Source organism: Oncorhynchus kisutch, linkage group LG23, assembly GCF_002021735.2.
Source record: "Oncorhynchus kisutch isolate 150728-3 linkage group LG23, Okis_V2, whole genome shotgun sequence".
In the NCBI taxonomy this organism is placed as follows: domain Eukaryota; kingdom Metazoa; phylum Chordata; class Actinopteri; order Salmoniformes; family Salmonidae; genus Oncorhynchus; species Oncorhynchus kisutch.
In genome coordinates this window covers 14,193,831-14,217,398 of record NC_034196.2, presented here as the reverse complement: position 1 = coordinate 14,217,398, position 23,568 = coordinate 14,193,831, and the positions used below count along the sequence as shown (strand labels likewise).

The 23,568-nt window shown below is 43.5% G+C and overlaps 1 protein-coding gene across 1 annotated transcript; it reads right to left on the bottom strand.

Annotated features, from left to right (window-relative positions):
- Positions 1 to 1,250: 1,250 nt before the first annotated feature.
- On the bottom strand, positions 1,251 to 23,568 carry LOC109867974 (oxysterol-binding protein 2-like). The gene is made up of 14 exons (XM_031803275.1): positions 23,231 to 23,568; positions 21,458 to 21,663; positions 13,438 to 13,688; positions 13,025 to 13,193; positions 11,685 to 11,808; positions 11,335 to 11,404; positions 11,025 to 11,159; positions 9,711 to 9,956; positions 7,420 to 7,540; positions 5,837 to 5,940; positions 5,370 to 5,465; positions 5,057 to 5,241; positions 4,640 to 4,860; positions 1,251 to 4,480 (listed from the first exon to the last, which is right to left on the bottom strand). Exons 1-14 carry the CDS (start codon positions 23,389 to 23,391, stop codon positions 4,338 to 4,340), a joined length of 2,232 nt encoding a protein of 743 aa, XP_031659135.1. The 5' UTR covers positions 23,392 to 23,568; the 3' UTR covers positions 1,251 to 4,337.

Below are 23,568 nucleotides of genomic sequence, written 5' to 3'. Positions count from 1 at the left end.
TCCGGCGACAGTATCCAGTCCGGAGCGTCCGGTGACAGTACCCAGTCCGGAGCGTCCGGCGACAGTTAAAAAAGGTCCAGAACCTCCAACGACGGGCCACAGATGCAATTTCCTTTTTCCATTCATGTGTATAGCCTAGCCCATTAATACTTGTAATTCAATTATTAGACTACCTGAATACTGAACTTGTAGCCACACCAATCAGCTCAATAAAAAAACTATTCTTGGACAAAGAATGGACACGATGACCATAGATCTGCACTCAAAGGCATGCGAAAAGTCTGTACAGTGCCAGTTAATGTCTTACTGTAGTGGGCTAAATTAGGGCCATACAGAGTGATTCTTAGTAGTCTTCAACAAATCTACTTTGAAACATAACCTCACAAACATGGTTATGGGCTTAAGAAAAGAATACATCTGTACCCTGTCAGATATAGAGTTGAAATGTATTCCATTTTGAGTTTGCTTCACAATATTACAGTTTATATACATCACAGAAGACTGAAATATAAAAAAAACAGTTTGACATAAACACCGGATTTCCATTGTTAGAAAAATAATATAAATTTATGAATAACATTCCACCCAAGAGGCCAAAGACGGAGCTTTCGGTCATTGACTGCAGGAAAGGGCTACACCCCCCAGATTAGATTAGCAGGTTCTTTCTTACTGTAAGTGAACATTTCATTACAGCAGCAATATTAGAATATAAACTATGTGGCATCTGCTGTATGTAAGTGCTACTGCAGCAACAAATACATATTGGGTGGGTGCTTATATTTGTCCTATTTCACACATATAAAAGTGTGTAATATGCATGTGTGAATGAAGGAAAAATATGTTTTTGCATATCACAATTCTCCTTGAGACACCCTCTGAGAGTGGAGTCACGACCAGGGTCTACCATTATCAATGGAGACTCTGGAGCAATTAGGGGAAATTTCAACATTTTCATATTCATCATCTCCATCACCACCCCAACATGTCATTGGAAACGACATATATCTTTTTATTTACGACAAAACATAGAAACGCACCATTTTTCCACATATGTAGATGTTGGAGTGGTGCTGGAGATGATGAATATAAAGTTACAAATTGTGAAATGTCCCTTTAAGTGCGTTGCTCATGGGCACCTTTGACAGATTTTTTCACCTTGTCGTCTCGGGGAATAGAACTAGTGGGCCAACACTCTAACCTTCAGAGAGGTCAGTTGAGGGTGAAACATTGATCAAGATAAGCCAATAAAGTGCACATAGGTCGATTTATTTGGGTTTATTGAGGGTTACACCTTGAATACATGTGTGTGCTAGAGACAAGGTGACATCAAACAAGTAGCCTAAAGTGGAGTGTGCAGCCCTCAGTGTCCTTTCACTACCCCATCATGAGACCCCAGAGCTTCTGCTGCAAGCCCAGATCAGACAGATAGTCCCCGTGGAAATCTCCTCTTGGCTATGGGTCTTCAGGGGACATCATCCTTCCTGAAGGCTTATCTCATTTATTTCTCATCATTGTCTTGATTTGAGAACTGACACCAAAGGCGATTACAACATTATAGACCATCTCTAATGACATTGCGCGTGTTTGAAAGACTACATTGAGACGCTTTGTGTGTTTGAGCTAAAATAAAATATATTTCCCGAAGGCCTAGGGCACAAAAAGTGAATTCACATGATGTTCTTCTGTGAATGAAGTCTAGAAACAACTAATTGATACTAATTAATGCCTAATTAATACTAGATAACAGTGTATGAGCACACTAAACCATGCATGAGCTACACGTGGTGCCACAACACTCGTTTGAGTTCATTGATGGTGCATGTTTAAATGCCTGCAGTCAAACACAAAGATGTGTAATAATTGAATTACCCACCTCAATTGCACTGTGAAACTCGCCATTACACATGTTATAGTATAATTCATATGATTTCTTCATATTTAAAAAAATATAAGACTTTGAAACATTTCATCTCACAGGGAGGAATCATGAAACAATTTAAGATTTTGTCTGTACACAATTAGGCGCTCAAACGAGTGCCCAGTGAAAGTCTACATACCCTTTATAAAGTCTTCACATTTTGCTGCCTTGAAATACAGTACATCTAAAAATGGATTAAATTGGGTTTTTGTTCTTACTGATGTACACAGCCCACTCCACAAGTGAAAGAAAAATGATCGAATTTTCCAAATTACAAAAAAATAAAAAACTAGAACAAAGATGTCCTGATTGTGTGTGTCTTTAGATCCCAGAGTTAAATACTTGGTGGAAGCACCTTTGGCTGCCATTACAGCTGTGAAACATTTAGAATAATATTCTACCAATTTTGGGGCAACATATCCACAACTATTAGGGCAACATATCCATGCTTTGTCAAAATTGCTTAAGCTCAGTAAATTTGGTTGGGAGTCGTTGGATGGACAGCAATATTCAAACCTAGTCTTAGATTGTTAAGCATATTTAAGTCAGGACTGAGACTGGACCATTCAGGAACACTCAAGACCTAAAATCCGATCTGGTGTGTCTTTCCTATAACATTAACTCCTCAGTCCCTGCCAGTTACCAGCATACCCATAACATGATGCTGCCACCACAACACTTGAAAATAGAAAAGGATCAACAATATTGCATTCACATCCACCTTACTGACCTGTATGACAAAGTGAAAAGAATAAAGCCTGTTTTAAAAAATCCACTCCAAATCATCCATTCTGTTTGCAACAAGGCTGTTAAGTAATACTGCAGTAATATTACTTTTTTGCCTAAATTAAAAACTACAGGCTTGGGTCAAATCCATTACAACACTGAGTGAAACCCTCAGTTTTTTCAAGTGGTGGTGGCAGCATCATGTTATGGGTATGCTTGTCAAAAACACCAGAATGTATTTCTAAGAGGTGTTGAGTGTTCCTGACTTAAATTTGCTTGAAAATCAGAGGTTTGAATATTGCTGTCCATCAATGACTCCCACCCAAATGTATTGAGCTTGAGCAATTTTGACAAAAACAATGGATAAATGTTGCCCAAAGGTGCTTCCGCCAAGTATAAACTCTGGGCTGTGAAGACATACGCAATCAAGACATCTTTGTTTTTTATTTAGTATTCATTTGGATATTTTTCTAGAATTCTCTTGAACTTAAAATGTGGATAAGGTTGTGTAGATCGGTAGGAAATAAATCAAATGTATTCCCTTTTGAGATTACATTTTAAGGCAGCAAAATTAATTCACAAAATGTGAAGACTGTGCAAGAGGTGTGTAGACTTTCACTAGCGACTGTATGACCAACATTTGAGAAATCAAGACATTTGAGCAAAATCGATATCATCGTGGGTAGCTTGTTACAACCTCAAAATTCCCCTAACTATTTTAGGTTTGTACTAATCTCTTGTGGACAGACACACGTAACATAACTGGTATAGATTTTAGTTCTGGATCTCAGAGATTATGTCTGTACAGATATTAAATCAAAAGTACCCATAGTGATACCAGCGTCCTCTACACCTGTGTTTTCATACACTGCAGAAAAGCAGTTTGTTACAAACCTGGGGAGTGCCTAGTTGTTGCATGGAAGGAAACATAATGTTACATATAGATATGTAAAGTATATTGGAGATACTTGAAGTAGAAAATAATGTCTGTTCTGGTTACTCTATTTCTATGTGCAGCTTTTGTTTCATAACCTTTCAGTTAGACAAACCTCTGGGAACTTTATCTCCTGACATTCCTATTGGCCAGTGCAACATAAATGCAGGCCCTTATATCTCCAGCAGGAGGAACACTCTGTTCCTAACCAGCTCAGAGGAACAGGACATCCTATCCTAGGAACAGAACATCCTATCCTAGCACCAAAACACAAACTTTCACTTTCCTTCTGGCCTCTGCCTATTATTGTATAATATTATATACTTACGGTAGTTGTTACCTTATTACAAGATCAATGGGGCACCAGGCACCACCATACACACCAGCTCAAATAAATATGGTTTTCCATGCATTAGCTATTTTCTAACTCTTTCCCTCACACTCAAAATATTCTGTCATAAATAGTTATTTGTCTCATTCACTCACTCTGTTGCACACACACTCACTCAGTGTTTGATTAGAGAACTACATCGGGGAGGGGGACAGATTATGTTTATATCTCAGTTCTTGAAGTATGGGAAGTTTACATTATTCTCAATGGAGGGCTTTGTCTTTTGGAACACACACAAATACACATACACAGACAAAGAGCTGTCCACATCTCCATGTGTCTTCAGCGTGTGGATCCTCCCTCTGCTTGTCAATCAGTCCCTCAGGTTGGCCCTCCAGTGATGATGTCATAGTCCCAGGGGCGGAGTCTTAGAAGATATCAGGGCATTGGCTCCAGTCCTGTCTGTCTTTGGACTCCCAGTATCCACCCCTGTACACGTAAGTGCTCTCCCCCGTTGAATCATCTGTCCTCCTCTCGAACCACAGTGGCTGGAAGCCCTCAAAGTCTTGCCCTAAGGAGTCAGAGACACAAACATACACAGATGTTCCTCAATATGGGTAACATTTTGCTGACATACACTGTATCACAATTGTCAAACTTCCTCTTCCTAGTTTATATACTGTAATCTCTCTTGAGATGTCTTATCTAGTCCTTTCACACCCCTCCTCACCTTCTTCCAGGGCCTGTGTGGCCTGTGCCTCCCTCTTCCTTCTCTCCAGCCTCTGTCGTTCCTCCAGACGCTGTTTGTGGGCGTTGGCCTCGTCCCATAGCCCCGACTCCATCAGCCGTTGGTCGGGCCTCAGGCGGCTGTCAGTGGGGGCCACGCCCTCCTCAGGCTCGTTCAGGGTCAAGGCCAGGGAGGAAAAGAAGTGCATGTTCTCAGCATTCTCCCTGGTGGGTGGAGAAGGCACTGAGGTGAGACAGATAGGATGGACAGAGAGGGAGAGGGCGAGTAGCAACGGGTAGAGAGGTGGAAGTAAGATAATGTGCGAGGATGCAAGAGGAATCAAATAACTTGTATAAATAGGTTAGCGTGCATTATGTGCTATAAGGCTGACTTCATAATATGCAGGCAGGCTGATCTTACGGAAGTGGGTATTTCTTCCACAGCAGTTTGGGCTGGAGGGTCTGGTAGACAGTCTTTTGTTTGCCCTCTGACCCTCCACATCCCCGGCTGCTTTCTACTATCTTGGCACTCTCCATCTTCTCGTCCCAGGTCCCAGACAGGATGTGGTGGGCCGTGCCCTCGCTGTCTGCTACCACACCTGTCACCTGGAGACACAACACCAGAAGAGGGAGGAGCATTGAAGATGGTAAGGACTGCTAGTTTGTTTCTACATGAGCTTTTTTAATTGGTCCGCATGCAGCACAGAGACCCAGAGGGCAAACCATGGATTCACCTTGCGTGGGAGGTCTCTGGAGAAGTAACTGTAAGGGACAAACTTGAGGTGGCAGGTGTCCTTGGTCCTGTGGTTGACTATTTCAATGTCCCCAGACTACAGAGAGAAAAACACAGGCTATTTATCCCAAGCCTCAGGCTGATGATTCTCCTAGCTTTAGCATTATTTACATACTGTCTACAACATGCAATATTTCTAGTTTATCAATGTTAGCAGTCTATCGTAATCATTTACTATGGATGTCAATAACCACAGTACAGGACACTGTTAAGAGTGAGAATAGCAAAGCCGTACATAAAGGGATGGAGACAAATGGGAGAAAACAGATACGATGAGTATTGCCGACATAATGAGAGACAGTAGAGGAAGGTAGAAACCACAGGGCAGATTCTGCAAAACACCGCACACATCTACAAACAGATCAAACACAAATATACAAATACACATTAAATATGAGAGACACACACCTGGTCAATCCACAGTTTTCCTACGATGATGTTGTGCACCGTGGAGGTGACTTTGCCCCACACATAGTGATTCCCACTCGAGTGGAACTGCAGGTGGATACAGCCTAGAGAGAAAGAGATAATTAAAATAATCAGCCAGTGGAGGCTCCTTTGAGGAGGAAGGAATGGACCATCCTCCTCTGGAAATTTCTTCTTTTTATTTTTTTTCTATTGTGAAACATAAACAAAGTTATCCATTTTAGATAAAACTATACTAAATATATTCAAATGTCACCAAATAATTGACAATAAAACACTGAAGGTGTACAGTAGCCTCAACAGCACTCTCTGGGGTAGCATCATGGTGTAGCTGGAGGACAGCTAGTTTCCGTCCTCCTCTGGGTACATGGACTTCAATACAAAACCTAGGAGGCACATGGTTCTCACCCCCTTCCATAGACTTAGACAGTAATTATGACAACTTTCGGAGGACGTCCTGCAACCTATCAGAGCTTTTGCAGCATGAACTGACATGTTGTTCACCCAATCAAAGGATCAGAGAATGAAACTAGTACAAAAAGCATAAGCTACAGCTAGCACTGCAGTGCGTAAAATATGGTGAGTAATTGACTCAAAGAGAGAGAAATACAATAGTTGAACAAATTAATTTCTTCACGAATGAAAGAAAAGCAAGAGAGAGAGCTAGCTATATTTTGTTAAATTTTTTATAATTTCACTTACTTAGCTAGGGAATGCAGCTAGCTAGTTTAGCCTACTCAGCTATGTTGACTATGACGTTAGCTAATATGGTGACACAGCGATGTAGACTGTGTAGCAGTTAGCGGTTATGATATGGTTTGACTTGGAGAGGTTTTTTCTCCTGGTTACAGACAGCTGTTGTGTTGGGCAATGAGTGAAGTGAAGGAGAAAGGTGAGAGGAGGAGAGCGCATAGAATCGAGAAGGAATTATACAACGAGCAAAGTGATCATGCTGTTCTGTATGTAGCTGCTATGAAAGTGAACTGTGTTTGCGGGTGATCAGGGGTGTTTTCATTCCGTCGATTCTGTTGAAAAACGTTCCTTAAATGGAAACAAATGGAACGGGGATAAACATACCTGAATTTGTTCAATAGAAACACTCGTTAGCAACTGTTTGGATTAATGATTACACCCTAGGTCAGCTAGATGCAGGCAAGCGTGTGCAAGGCGGTATTGAATGTGTCACTGTTTGTCATCTTGATCACTCACATTTTTCTCTCGACCTGTGAACCTACATTGTAAACTTTCATTCGTAGGCTAGGTTGTAAAAACCTCATGATGGATCTAGGGAATATTTGAGTATCATGTACAGTAGTAGCCTAAACCTATCGATGTTACATTGAGCTGGGTGAATGGAATATGAATGGCAGTCATCCAATATGCTGTAATAGAAATAAGTCCATGCTCATTAAAAAAACATTTGTCCTCCCTAATCTTAAACGGCACTGACCACCACTTGCAAAATGTGAATATTTTGAAATAGCTGTGTGACATGCTTCAGTATGTGTAACCAGCAATTATTGCATATCGGAGGAACATTCATGTACTGGGTATGCATGGCTCACCTAATGGCATGACAGAAATGTATTTCCCTCTGAACTTGCTGTCGATAGTGATCTCCTGCCACAGGGTCCAGCCTCGCTGTGACATCACATGGTGGGCGGCGGCTGGGGGGTGGTGACTGACCTGAGAGAGCAGAAGGAGGAGGATGACATCGTCAGTACGTAGGGGTGTGAACATTGAAATAAAATTGGGATCCTTAACATTAAGAAAAATCTCTAACTGAGATTTTTTTCTACGTTTTTTTTCTCCCACAAAATTAAAATCACAAAACATTATTTTCCGTGTTATAGCCCAACTAGACGATAAGCTATAAAGGCCTGGGGAAAGTTGTGTAATTTAAATAAAACCAGAGAGGAAGAGGTGAACTTTAGGCTACTTTGGTGAATTTGCGAGGCTTCCAAGACATATGCCCCTTCTTCTCTCTCCCTCGCTCTGGCTCACCTGCTCTTTCTCTTCACTAATGATGCGAGTGTGTATTCAGTCTTCGGTCTTGCGTGTAGAATATCCTATTCATTGATGAAAGGCCATGTTTACTACTGAAGCTGCGAGCCAAGAAATTGCGGAGTTACAGCATTCCATTACGAGATACTGGTTTTGATTGCCGAAAGATATGCCTAGTGAATGGTTCTGACTCAGTCTGCCTGGTGGCTGACCTGCCTATACTGTGCGACTCCCTTCTCTCTATGAAAGATGCGAGGGTCTGTGTTCTCGAAAGTCTGGCAAATAATCTGTCTTCTCCATTCCAAAAACACTGAATCTTAGCAGTCGATTCCAAGTGCAATCGAATCTTGACACTCAGAAATGAGAGTCGATGTGCACGGAGTCGAGGAATCAATTATTTTGGCGTCGACTCTCCACCAATACGTCATCGTCGTTAAGAGTAGGAAAAATGATAGAGAAAGGCAAGCGACAGCAGCGAAGTCCTGTATGGCAATACTTTGAGAAGTTAAATGAGATGGAGATGAAAACTTTGCGAGGTGGAATTGACGTACAGTAATGGTAGTACAGATGTTACAGCATTTAATTAGTTATTGATAAAAAATGTAATGTCATTACATTAAGATATAAGGGGGGATCACAGCTATATACAATAAAAGTCACAAGTTGATTTAAAACCTATGTTTAACCATTTATAATGGTGGGTGTCTTGATGGATTTTAACAAAATTGGATGACATAAAACATGACTTTTCTGTCCTTGCATTTATGGCAGTGTAAGTTGTCGAAATATCATACATTAATCATTAATCAGTTAAATTGGACATTGAACTTGAACCCTGTAAGAATCCTGGATCTAGCTTTGGGACAGTTTTGAAAATAGTGAAAACAGTTTTCTTGGGCACACAAATCCGAAATAATGTATGTGATTGCAAAATCGAAGTCACCTTTCCTTCATACTTAACACCTAAATCGATACTGTCATTAAAGTGGTTATTCAATAATTATGCATTGTACTTGTTGGATGCGCATTTGGTGTCCAGCTGATTAGTTACAGCGTGAACTAATCATCTTCCATATGACAGTCAAGTGACAAAAAGCTGTTGTGACAGCACAAGTGCTGGAAAAAAGGTGTTCGCGAAGAATGTCCAGAATATGTTATCTGTTATTTTCTGCTTGATTTACAGCAGGGTCTCATTAGATTTATCAGGGAAAGCATCAAGGTAATGAGTTCGTGTTTTCATGTTTTTGTCTACTGTGTGCAACTGTTAGGATAGACTCTAATCCTATGAATTATTCTGGATATATTGACAACAAAATAAACATCCTAGTGGGCTTCTTCATAATATGATCTGGTAATGTAATAACAAAATTCAAGTACTGGAACAGACATTTCCTCAATTTGGTGCTTAAAGTTCTTGTAATTATTGTTGCCAATTTATACGTTCTCCTGCTCCTTTATAATTATTCATGATTTCATTTTTTATCTGTTTTTGTGAGAGATGTGGCCACTTTCATTTGTTTCCCACAACCTCAATATTGTCGTCCTCATATTAAGTGCTTGAAAAAGTTCCATGAAGTCCTTGAATTTGACTTACCAATGTCTGTATGAACCCTGCTTAAAGGATGTATAGACCTTGTTGTATAGGTGGAGTTATCGGCCAATTTGGATATATTTTCACTTTTAGTACATGTGGAACTGCATGAAAATCCTTTTTATTTTCATTTCAAACCATTTAGAAATTGTTATCCCAATGTCACCCATTGGCCCCATTATTTATAGAAAGATCCCTCTGTGCACCTCAGACATATGTTTCAGAGAGAGAGAGAGAGAGTCTGTGTGCGTTGTGTCTGACCTGCTCGCAGATGGAGCGGTAGCCAAAGTCGTCCAGGCGGTCCAGCTCGTAGGTCTCCCCCAGCAGGGGGTTGAAGGGCTTGGCAGTGCGGTGGATGGTGGTGGAGTAGGAGGACACAGAGAAGGCTGCCACCAGACACATCTGCTCCAGGGACGATTCGCAGCGAGCCGCCCGATCCAGCAGGTCACTGTACTCCAGATCCTCAGTCAGACGCTGCAGCATCGACAGGGGCTCGTTGAAGTTCACCTGAGGTTACGCACGCAGGAACACACGCACGCACACACACACACACATTGGAGTTAGACCCAACCGAGTTGCTGAACTGTTGCACCATCTATATTCCTCAAATTCAAATCTGGACTTGGAAGCCAGTTCCACTGCTTTGTTTCATTCTTCTCCTCTAATCAGGATCTGATTTAGACCTGGGACACCAGGTGGGTGCAATTAATTATCAGGTAGAAAAGAAAACCAGCAGATTTGAATACCTGTGCTCTACTGCCACCATGGTTATTATTTTAACCTGCTGGTCAACTATGAACCAGTCTTTAAATCTCCAACCGGTACAGCCAGAAGAGGACTAGCCACCCCATGGAGCCTGGTTCCTGCCTTCTACAGTTTTTCCTAACCACTGTGCTTCTGCATCTGCATTACTTGCTCTTTAGGGTTTTAGGCTGGGTATCTGTAAAGCTCTTTAGGGTTTTAGGCTGGGTATCTGTAAAGCTCTTTAGGGTTTTAGGCTGGGTATCTGTAAAGCTCTCTGGGGTTTTAGGCTGGGTATCTGTAAAGCTCTTTAGGGTTTTAGGCTGGGTATCTGTAAAGCTCTTTAGGGTTTTAGGATGGGTATCTGTAAAGCTCTTTGGGGTTTTAGGCTGGGTATCTGTAAAGCTCTTTAGGGTTTTAGGCTGGGTATATGTAAAGCTCTTTAGGGTTTTAGGCTGGGTATCTGTAAAGCTCTTTGGGGTTTTAGGCTGGGTATCTGTAAAGCTCTTTGGGGTTTTAGGCTGGGTATCTGTAATGCTCTTTAGTGTTATAGGCTGGGTATCTGTAAAGCTCTTTGGGGTTTTAGGCTGGGTATCTGTAAAGCTCTTTAGGGTTTTAGGCTGGGTATCTGTAAAGCTCTTTAGGGTTTTAGGCTGGGTATCTGTAAAGCTCTTTAGGGTTTTAGGCTGGGTAAAGCACTTAGTGACAACTGCTGATGTAAAAAAGGCTTTCTAAAATAAATGTGATTGATTGCTAGAGCTTGCATTTAATGCGCACACACTACATAGTGCAAATACTAGTACAGACCGCAGAATCACTTCTCGTTTCTCTTACAGGCATGGGAATCTTGGACAGCTCCTTGCCGATGCAGTTCTTCATGATGCTCCACAAGTTGAGGGAGTAGTTGGGTTTGTCTGGGATGCGGCTGCGTCTAACTCTGCGCCGCTGCATGTTGTCGGAGCCAGGGTCCTGAGAACAAATACATGTCAAACAGTCAGGTAAGCTGAGGTATTATAGGATAGATCTCACCATTAAATATTGTATCATACACTCCCTTAGGCCCCAAGGCAAGATACAGTTGTCCATGGTTTACTACGGCTGGGTATGTAAAGGTGTGGTAAAGAACAGAAGCCTGCAGACTCACCTTCTCGTCGTGGCTCCATTCATTATTGGGCAATCGTCCGCTCATGATACTCTGGTTACTGGCTGAGCGTCTGAAACACAAACACACTATGACGGCTGTACACACAAAACACAGTATGATGAATTCATTAGACATCAAGAAGTATTATGAATTATACTAGCATCGTCATATTACATAGCTATATGAATGAACTCTACTTGGCCCCATGATCAGTAGAAATGAGGTCAGCGACCCTGACTGAGAAAAGAAAAGCCATATACTCTCACAGTTCCGATGCAAAATACATTAAACTAATGTTTCAACAGCAAACCTTTGTTCAACAGGGTTTCATCCCAGCGACCCTGACTGACCTGTGCTGGGTGTGGTCAGTGGCAGTCACTGTGATGAAAGCAGGGGAGTCCTCCATGGCATCAAAAAATTCTATGTCCTCATTCTCATCACTGGCATCCCCCTCCCGCCTCCTCTCACCCCCGTCTGCCAGGGACACAAGATCATTCAATTCAAATCAAATCAAATTATATTGGTCACATACAATTGAAGTCGGGAGTTAACATACACCTTAGCCAAATACATTTAAACTCAGTTTTCACAATTCCTGACATTTAATCTCAGTAAATATTCCCTGTCTTAGGTCAGTTAGGATCACCACTTTATTTTAAGAATGTGAAATGTCAGAATAATAGTAGAGAGAATGATTTATTTCAGCTTTTATTTCTTTCATCACATTCCCAGTGGGTCAGAAGTTTACATACACTTAATTAGTATTTGGTAGCATTGCGTTTAAATAGTTTAACCTGGGTCAAACTTTTCGTGTAGCCTTCCACAAGCTTCACAAAATAAGTTGGGTGAATTTTGGCCCATTCCTCCTGACAGAGCTAGTGTAACTGATTCAGGTTTGTAGACCTCCTTGCTCACACAGACAGCGTGTGGGTGGACCATTTCAGTTTGTCCGTGATGTGTACGCCGAGGAACTTAAAACGTTCCACCTTCTCCACTACTTTCCCGTTGATGTGGATGGGGGGATGCTCCCTCGGCTGTTTCCTGAAGTCCACAATCATCTCCTTTGTTTTGTTGACGTTGAGTGAGAGGTTATTTTCATGACACCACACTCCGAGGGCCCTCACCTCCTCCCTGTAGGCCGTCTCGTCATTGTTGGTAATCAAGCCTACCACTGTAGTGTCATCTGCAAACTTGATGATTGAGTTGGAGGCGTGCATGGCCACACAGTCATGGGTGAACAGGGAGTACAGGAGAGGGCTGAGAACACACCCTTGTGGGGCCCCAGTGGGGCTGACCCGTCAGTGATTCTGCGGTCTGTACTAGTATTTGCACTATGTAGTGTGTGCGCAGAAAGTCCAGGACCCAGTTGCACAGGGCGGGGTCGTGTTTTGTGTTTTTGTTTGTGTAGATCTGATTTTCTAACCTGAGTTCGTGTATGATATAAATGAAATTCTGAAAGACAAACCAGCGACAAACTGATACAGTGCCAACTGCGTGCAGTGCCAGGGATGACCAGAGGAGGGCCAGCTTCTTGTGAGATTCCAATCCATACCAAGCAATAAACTGCACCAAACTACCTTCACAGTAAGAGCTTAAACCATTGACAGTGTTTTCCAATCAGTTGCACTATCAAATATGAGAGGAGAGAACAAACTGCTTGTGTGTGTGTGTGTGTGTGTGTGTCTCTGACCTGGGTGTGTGCTGGGAGCCTCTCTCCAGGCCCTCTCCAGGCTGTTGTGTTGCTTGGCTAGCTGTTCAATAGTCTCCTCCAGGTGGTGGCGCTGTTCTCTTTCATACTGCAGGGCTCTCTGCCACTTTCGGCTGTGTGTCTCTGCTACGTCCAGGAAGTCCCGACAGGCCTGCAGCCACAGAGGTGACAATACATCTATAACACATCTACATCTACAGAGCTTAGCTACACCACACAGTCAATATGTAATAAACACTTCTATTGATCATGGCATTGAGAGTTTTTATTGTTGTATTGATTAAAGCATTAGATTGACTACTAGCATTGGTCATACAGAAAGATCGATTGAAATAGCCAGTAGGCGTTGTACTGAAATGTTAGCAAAGTGTTAGCAGCAGTGAGTCGGTCCTCACATTGATCATAGCATTGGAGGTGATGCGGAAGAGCGTGGCACGCTCGTTGACGGTCTTGAGTTTGTCGGTGCCGTCGGTGGCCGTGCGTAGGTCCTCGAGCTCGCTGAGGGATCGCTGCAGGGCGGTGCCGTGTTTGCCGATTAGCTCGTTGCAGGTGCTCAGGTCGTCCAGCTTACTGGCCAGGGTCTTCAGAGCCCCCTGGGTCAGGGCCCGGTCTGGCTGGGGCACGGGGGCCTCATCTCCAGAGTCATCTGCAGACCAGCCACAGTGGAAGGCAGAGTCAGAGGGTGCTGCACTGAGTTACCATGCATTCAGCCATTTGCTTACGAAGCCAGATTCTTAGAATAGCACTTATAGCTTGATTCAGTCTGTAAGTGGAAGACATTATGATTGATTTTGAGGGTTGAAAGTGCTTTTTTTTTCATGCTGTAGGACAGTCACACTCATTTAAGTTTCCATTATGTACCAAGAAGGTGAGGCATAGATACTGTGGACACTTATAATTGTGACGCACGCAGATATAAAACAACTTCACACTGACAAATAGACATGGAGACAAAGGAAAGGGAGGGATTGATGGAGATCTATTACGTGAAGTCATGTATGGGAATAGATGGAGAGAGTGTGAGGGATGGAAAGATATATTAACTCTACACACTGTCGTTGCCCCCCCACTCCCCAGCGGAAAGCTGTGAATGACATTTCCACCGTTGCCGTGGAAACACAGGGCTGGGTTATTTTTAGCAGCAGGAGGGAGAAAAAAAGATGACGCACTTCACTTCCCTCCGCTCCTCCCCGTGTTGGTATGAACGTGTTGGTATGAACGGGGCCATCAGTCACAGGCAGCTGAGAGGAAATAAATAGGCCCGTAGCAGCAGAGACAGACATAATCCTGGGGAGGGATCATTATATGGACCTTAAGGCACCCAGAGACAGGGAGAAAGGACTTCTCCGTGAGAGAAAGAGCAGCAGTGTTACAGTCATCTAAGAGCTGCTGGAGTCTAGTGTCTGACGACCCGCCACGGTCACCTAGGTCCCCCCGACCTTGCCATCTGCATCCGACAACAACAATAACGTCACCTGGAGTCTACATCATTGACACCTCAAAACTCTTACATACTAACAAGTGATATCTGCAAATAATGTTCTAAAACCGTGACACTTTAAATAGAGAGATATAAATAGAAGGCTTCTCATTTCCATAGGGATATTTCTACAACTGGATCAAACTGTTGTGACTCCAATGGTTGTGAGTAAATTTGAGCATAAACAATGTAAGTATCCCAAATGCCTACAGTAGATCCTACTGGGCCAAATCCATCAGCTCCTGCATTTGCCTGCTTCACATGACACATGCATTCATATATAAGCTACACTCTCCCATTCAGGCAGGTAGGTTTTCTGAATCTAGGTCAGTGTCAGGCAGAGCAGCCGTGGAGCTCCAGTGCACAGTGAAGAACTCCCATGGTGTCTAGATCACCAAAAAACTAACATGGTCCAAGTACACCAAGACAGCCGTGAAGAGGGCACGACACAACCTATTCCTCCTCAGGAGACTGAAAAGATTTGGCATGTGTCCTCAGAAGCTAACAGTGGGTTAATAGGCAGTTAACCCGCTGTTCCTAGGCCGTCATTGAAAATAAGAATTTGTTCTTAACTGACTTGCCTAGTTAAATAAAAGGTCAAATAAAATAAAGATCCTCAAAAGGTTCTACAGCTGCACCATCGAGAGCATCCTGACGGGTTGCATCACTGCCTGGTATGGCAACTTCTTGGCCTCTGACCGCAATGCACTACATAGGGTAGTGCGTATGGCCCAGTATATCACTGTGGCCAAACTTCCAGGACCTCTATACCAGGCGGTGTCAGAGGACTCCAGCCACCCTAGTCATAGACTGTTCTCTCTACTACCGCACAGCAAGCGGTACCGGAGTGCCAAGTCTAGGTCCAAGAGGCTTCTAAACAACTTCTACCCCCAAGCAATAAGACTCCTGAACATCTAATCAAATGGCTACCCAGACTGTTTACATTGCCCCCCCCTCATCTTTTACACTGCTGCTACTCTCTGTTATTATCTATGCACAGTCACTTTAATAATTCCCTCAATTATCTTGACTAACCGGTGCCCCCACACATTGACTCTGACAATGTCAGTGACACACACACACACACACACACACACACACACACACACACACACACACACACACACACACACACACACACACACACACACGTACCTCCGACAGCTACTCGGCATGGTACTGCTATGACAGCAGGTAGTTTACAACTGCATCTACATAGTCACCAAAACATGTCTGTATGAATAGGCACACCCCTGCTAAGACACAAACTGTGATATAGTAGTCTAAATGGACTGAGTAATATCTGCGATACAGTAGGACAGGAGGAGGGCTGCATGGTATGTTTGTGTGTGTGCGATCGTTAAGTACCCATCATCACTGTCATGTGTGGGTGTCAGAGGAAAACACGTCAGCAGATAATTGTTCGAGATGGCCCTTGTTGGCCCTGATTCTGAGACAACTCTCTATGATCCACCCCTACAGCTGATGGAGAGGGAACCCACAATAGGGACGGCGACAGAAAAGATGCCAGGAAGAGGAGAGACAGCTACTGTTACTAGAATACAATAAGACCCTGACAGATGATGGCGATCGCAGCAGAGCTACCATCCAGTTAAAACAACTGGCGTGCCAATCTATTGTCACCTATGATGTCATTACTGAAGACCTCTGTAGTTATAATAATCAATCACCCAAAACCGATCACACGCAGACACACACATAGCCCATACAATCTCTCGCTCGCAAGTACGCTCATACACGCACACACAAATGACTTCAGTAAACCCCAATCTGGTGAACTTCTGATGGGACAAAACAATACTAGAACAATATCAGTCACTGTTAGGATGTACAAGTCCTTAATGTGGCGGTAGCTCTTTACTGGTGCCCAACCTCATTGACTAGGGAATTAGAGCAGAAACCATAAGACTGATAATGAATTAAAATCCACAGCTTTGGTAGAGTAATGTAGTTAGTTACCTTTCAGTCGGTCAACTCGGTATAACACAGCTTTGGAAGTGTAATGTAGCTAGTTCTCTTTCAGTCGGTCAACTCGGTATAACACAGCTTTGTTAGTGTAATGTAGTTAGTTACCTTTCAGTCGGTCAACTCAGTATAACACAGCTTTGGTAGTGTAATGTAGTTAGTTACCTTTCAGTCGGTCAACTCGGTATAACACAGCTTTGGTAGTGTAATGTAGTTAGTTACCTTTCAGTAGGTCAACTTCGTATAACACAGCTTTGGAAGTGTAATGTAGCTAGTTCTCTTTCAGTCGGTCAACTCGGTATAACACAGCTTTGTTAGTGTAATGTAGTTAGTTACCTTTCAGTCGGTCAACTCAGTATAACACAGCTTTGGTAGTGTAATGTAGTTAGTTACGTTTCAGTCGGTCAACTTGTTATAACACAGTTTTGGAAGTGTAATGTAGCTAGTTCTCTTTCAGTAGGTCAACTTCGTATAACACAGCTTTGGTAGTGTAATGTAGTTAGTTCTCTTTCAGTCGGTCAACTCGGTATAACACAGCTTTGGTAGTGTAATGTAGCTAGTTCTCTTTCAGTCAGTCAACTTGGTGTTGGTCAATTCGGTACAACACAGCTATGGGGAGTGTGCACACTAGCGCCCTCTACTGAAGAACATTAGAATCATGCCTAACAAGGCCAATGAACACCGTACCTCACTGGAAGCCCCGGCTTCCACAGGTGATAAACCCACTTTAGGGTCTACAAATTCAGAATGCTCACAAACAACCGGGTGTTCTCGTCAGCGGTTGGTTCATCTCCATCGTCCTGAAGGACGAGTACTGTCACGTGGCCATGTATCCCCCTCACAGGAAAGTTCCTGAGGTTCCATTTCGAGGCTGTAGCCTACGAGTTCTGTTCCTCCCTTTTGGGATTTCCCTCTCGCCTCACACTTTCACTAAAGTTGTGGAGGCGGGTTTGGCACCTATGCAGAGTCTGCGGCTCAGCATATTGGACTACCTGATCAAATGGCTGGTGGTAGCGGAGTCAAGGGAGCATGTGGTGTTACATGCATCATTGCTGGTTTCCCATGTTCAGTCTCAGGGTTTCATAGTGAATCAAGAGAAGAGCTGTTTGACTCCATCTCAGCGCATTCCGTCTCTGGGTCTCGAGTTAGACTCAGTCGAGAATCGTGCCCTCGGTTTCCGGCTTTGCTTGGTCCAATTTTGGCTAGGTCACCTAGTGCATTTTCAAGCAGTGCTTGCATCTATTAGGGATGATGGTATCTATGATAGCAGTGGTTCACTATGGGCTGTTGCGACCCTTCCAGCAGTAGGTGATAGACACTCTCTTGGACGTATTGCGCCATCTAAACCGCTCACCCCGTCATGCCTACAGGCTCGGTGGAGGGACCCGAGGCTGTTGTCACTGGGGACCCCCATGGTTCGAGTTATATCCCTCAAGGTGATCATGACAGACGCATCCCCTCGAGGGTGGGGTGCGCTGTGGGAGGGAAGATTAATTTGGGGGTTGTGGACAGGGTCGCAGAGCGTTCTGCACATCAGTTACCTGGAGCTTTGTCCCATTGTTGGCCGGCCAGTAGGTGCTGGTGAGGACCGACAGCGGGACAGGTCAACAGATAGGGAGGGTTGCGTTCTCGCCCCCTCTTATCCTTAGCTCGCTCCCTACTGCTGTGGAACGGTGCACACTTTCCCTCGCTCCTGGCGACGCAACAACGTGGGTTTGAATCTGATATCTAAGTTGGGTGGAGGGGGGTCCAGTTCTCGGGGGTCTCCCAGATATGGGAAATGTTTGGCAGGGTCAATATAGACCTTTGCGTATTGTCGGCTGTTTTTCTCAATAAGGGACCTGAGTGTTCTGCTGAGAACAAATGCTCTCGCGCACCAGTGGCCTTGGACCCTCCTTTGCACGTTTCCCCAAGTTGACCTGATTCAGCCCACACTGGAGAAGGTGAGTCTGGAGGGCTTGTCGTTGATCCTTGTGGCTCCACATTGGCCCAAATGACCGTGGTTCGCGGAGATCATTTGCCTTTTAGAAGGGGACCGGTGGCAACTCCCATTGTGCAGGGACCTGTTGTTCCACGCACATTGGCAGGTCTGGCACCCGCAGCCAGAGATTTGGAGTCTGGGGGCTTGGCCCCTTAAAAGGTCCAATCTGATGGCAAAGGGATTACCTTTGAAAGTTAGCACATACAGTCCGCAAGGGCACCCTCCACAAGAGGGTTGTATGGGTATACGTGTTTGAGTTTTGGTAACAAAATAAAGGAATTGTTCCTTTTCAGAGCTCTCTAGAGGACATTTTTATGTTTTTACAGGGGCTTTTCGAGCAGGGCAGTTCATTCTCCACCCTGAAGGTATATATGGCAGCTATTTCAGCATATCATGTGAGAATCGATGGTGCCACTCTAGGGGCTCATCCCCTGGCGATGCAGTTTAAAAAAAAGAAGGTGTGAGCTGTCTGAGGTGTGAGCTGTCTTTTGTAAACCTATTGTGCCCACATGGGATTTGGCTTTGGTTTGGGATGTGCTGGGTGAGCCCACTCTCAACCGATGGAGTCTGTATCTGAAGATCCACTCCTACAAGACCCTCCTGCTCATGGCTTTGTCCTCGACAAAACGCTTTGGAGATCTTCAAGCATTATCCATTCACCCCTCCTGTATGAAGTTCGCCCTTGGCAACTTGAAGGTGAAGTTGTGTCCTAATGCGCCCTTCGCCCCTAAGGTCATGACTATGTCCTACAGGTCTCTAGCTTTTGAGCTTTTCGCTTCCTCACTATGCTTTTGAGGAGCAGTGGAGGTTACATGCCCTGTGTCTGGTACAAGCGCTACACATGTACATTTACTGATCTGGGGTGTTCCGTGACTAACTTTTTGTCTGTTTTGCTAAACTGACTCATGGTAGAGTGCTTTCTAAGCAGCATCTCTCCCACTGGATTGTGGAGGCCATTTCTCTGGCATATGATGTGTCCACTGGCATATCAGTGTCCACTGTACTGTAAGCACTTTGAGCCATGGGCAAATGTAAAACCATCTAAATGGGCTCAGACCCTTCAAATCCTGTTGACTTAAATAATAAATGGTTAAATGGTTAAATAAGTAAAATAAATAAAGGTTGAATAAAGAAACAAAGGACTTTAAAGTTTGAACCCATGTTCATAAACACACAAGCATACACAGACAAACAAACCTTCCAGAGGGTAAGACTACTGGGGACAGAGGCAGAGGCCCACCCCTCTCCTATGAATGCAGAGCCTGAGAAAATCTGTCATAAAACCTATCTGTAGAAAAACATACTTTACATTTAATAGGCATATTACCACCATCTGTCATATTTAGGTCAGTTCAAATCAATAAGGAGGAAAAAGAAAGAGCTTCGACTTAGAAATTCCGCCAAGAAAAGCGAACGTATAAAAGATGCCAAATAACAAAGTAGCAGGTAAATCACACTTGTCCCATTGTGCAGCTGAAAATTTTAATAAGAGGCCCAATGAGGTTGATTGGTGTTCAGCTCATCAATCTTGTGAAACACTACTGGGAAATCTGTCATAGTTCATAAACACACACTAGTCCCATCCAGAAATAAGTCTACCCCACTTACTGTCAAAGTGAATTAGCATGAGGACAAAAGAAAAACACCTTACATTACAATACAGGGCATTCACACACACACACACACACACACACACACACACACACACACACACACACACACACACACACACACACACACACACACACACACACACACACACACACACACACACACACACACACACACACACACACACACACACACACACACACACCTCCACTATTGCTTACTTGACATTTCTGTCCTCAATATAATAATAGCAGGTAATCAATACTTACAGAGGAAAATTCATTACAGAGGCTGCATTCAATCTCTTTCTCTTCTCCTTACGGTGCAGACGGAAAGAAAATTCTCTCAATGAAAATATGAAGCAACCCTCCCTCTTACTCCCCTGCCTCTCTCTCCTTCACCTTCTCTTGCTTCCTCCTCTCTTTCCCTCTCACTCTCCATAGCAGAGTGGGAGGAGGAGTTAAAATGCTGGAGGATCACTTCATTCAGCTCTGGCTGTCGTCATATTCAGAAAAAAGGGAGGGGGAGGGTGAGAGAGGGGTAGAGAGGAAAATAGAGAGCAAGTATGTGAGGGAAGATGGAAATTAGATGTGAAAGAGTGAGTAAGAGAGATAGAGAGACTGGGCCGCCATTACAAACTGTACCCTTGCACCATCCTTGGCAGTCACCCTCATTTCCACATGCCCACGAAGTGCAAATCTGAGACCTGGACTGAGACCAGCAATTGGTGGAGACATATCTCAGAATTAGACTGTTTCAATCAAGCCAATTTATTTTAAAGGACCCTAGAGCAGTGTGCCCACTTAGCAATGCAATGTGCAGAAAGGCCACATGATAGCACTGGAAGATTTTAAGAGAACAGACAACAAACCGCCAAAGTAAAATTATATTTAAATGTTGCATTATACATATATAGAGAAAACATGGTTACTTGTTCCATTTGTTTAGCACGTGCACCACCTTGTGGTTGATTCATGAATAACACTGGTAACCTTGACATTGAATACTACACTAAGATTTGTTTACCTCGGGTCCTTAACCTTATAATTTTCAGAAAAGTAGTGGATGCTCTAAAGGTTAGTCAACGTCGCAATATACATTCTCACCTTGAATGAGAAGAAAGCCCAAAGGTCAAATATCCCAGTGAGTTTCATATTGGTTTGATATAACTTTTTCATAATTTTATAGTCCAATTCCTTTCAACAGGGTCACAAATCACTGTGTTCTGTACAGTAGTACGGCCACAATTCCTACAGTTTTGTCCTACTTACGTTATTTCTAAATATATACGAAGCTATCCACTCTCCCATTTAAAACCTCACAATCCACCCAAATATGATTTTCCTCTTGCTCGCACCTGATTGGTGCATCATGTGAGTGGTGTTGGCCTTAGCCTGTTGGAGAGCCGAGACCCAGCGCTGACTCTCCCCATCGGAAGTGGCCTTCAGGTGGTAGTTCCGCCCTCCGCTGGTCAGCACCAGGTGGCAGGTGTCACCCACCTCAATGTGTGCCGTCGCCAGGGTGATGGTGCCACGGCAAGTGTGGGCCATCTCTGCCTGAGTCCTAATGCACAGAGACACATTCACACACAGACACACGTACACACACAGAGACAGGGGAGAAGAGGCTGCTGACTAAATCTAGTTCTACAAAGACAGAAATGATACATAACAGGGCATGCATACTCTCTACACACATACAAATTCACACACGTGCAATTGTTTAATATTTCATAGAAGTATCTCACTTGAGCATAGCTGATGTGAGTGCTTGGAAGTGTGTTTGTGTGTGCGTGTTGGTGCAATGTGCATGCGTTGGTCAGGACATAAACTCTTTATACAGTGGTAGTACTCGAGAGCACAGTTACATAAACACACATGCCACAGAGGAGAGTGGAAAGAGAGAAAAGTAGAGTTGAATCTACAAAGGAGCAGTGCATAAAAACCCATTAGGCTCTATAAAAACACAGTGAACAAAACAGCTCCTCCATTAGGCTCTATAAAAACACAGTGAACACGACAGCTCCTACATTAGGCTCTAAGTCTAATGTGTTCAAACGGTATGCGCCCAACAGCCTTGGGGAGGCTACAGCTGCTGGAGTATGTCTGTGGTACTGAATGACTGAATGGACGTTTTTGCATTCACCACCAGTCCTTGCCTATGCTTTTCAGTTTCTATCTGTGTCCATCTCTCTTTGTTGTGAATGACATAACAGCAGAGCAGTGCATTCCCACCCGAGACTGTAGGGCAGCCTGTAGGGCAGCCTACACACACACACACACACACACACACATGCCTCTGACTAATGCCTCACAATTAAAGTGCATAACACTGACTGACATCACTCACTATTCACTGGTTTTAGGGAAATGTGCCTAACAACTGGCCATTACTGAATCAGCTTGACACGTTCACACATTTCTAAAGCATCATGATGCATCAGGTAAATCATGTCCTACATTATCATCATCAAAATGAAATGTTAGGACCTATATAGGTCCCCTACTTGTTAACGTTCATAGAGCATACTACACTACATACAATGACAGTCGTTCCTGGAATAGAACATATCTAGGCCTAAATAAATAAAGCACATGTTCCAAAATATGATCTAAAATATGATTCACAGGTTCATCTATAACAATTCTAGACATGACATTGGCAAAAAATATCAATGACTACATCATATAGGCGAAAATATATATTCACTCTAACAAACTAGATATTTTGGGGGGTTATGCTAATTGTGTCCAGCTAGCTCATTCTGCATTTATGCCATGTCATTGACTGTGACTAGAGAATTGCCTTCCTGTGGGAATGGGATGGATGAAGCTCATGGCATGCAGTTCTTAATTGCCACATAACGTTAGCTAAACATATTAAGATACTTGTTTTGATTACTAATATTGGCCTAACTAGCTAGCTAGCTATGTTAGTTAAAAAGCCACGGCATTTATGTAAATTATGAACGTCAAGCACATTCTATAGACTGTCAACTACACGTGTAATCTAAGATAACAGTTGGTTTGAAACAGCACTTGATTTTGCCAGGATTCATGCAGTGCTAGCTAGCCTGACTTGACATCTACAGTAGATAGCTAGCGCGTAGCTATCTGCTAGCAAATATTACCTGTAATATGACAGAAGGCCGTTGCTAAGGACGAACCACCGGCGTTGGTAGCCCTTCAAGTAGTTTGTCCATTTATACAGCCAGCCTTTGTAGGTATCAGACCCCGCTGGTTGCCCCCCTGAGGAAGTAGGGGAAGGCAAACTCTTCACCGGTTCACTCATTTGCCCCACTGTCAGCGGTAGATGGAGTCAGAGCAAAGGAATCAACACAGCTGTAGGTAGCTCTGTGTGGAGGGACCATACAGCTAGCTAGCTTGCCTATGATTCATAGTACGAAAGACCAACACCGCACCTGTTTTACCCATCATGTAACGTTAACGCCGATGAGGTAACCCACTG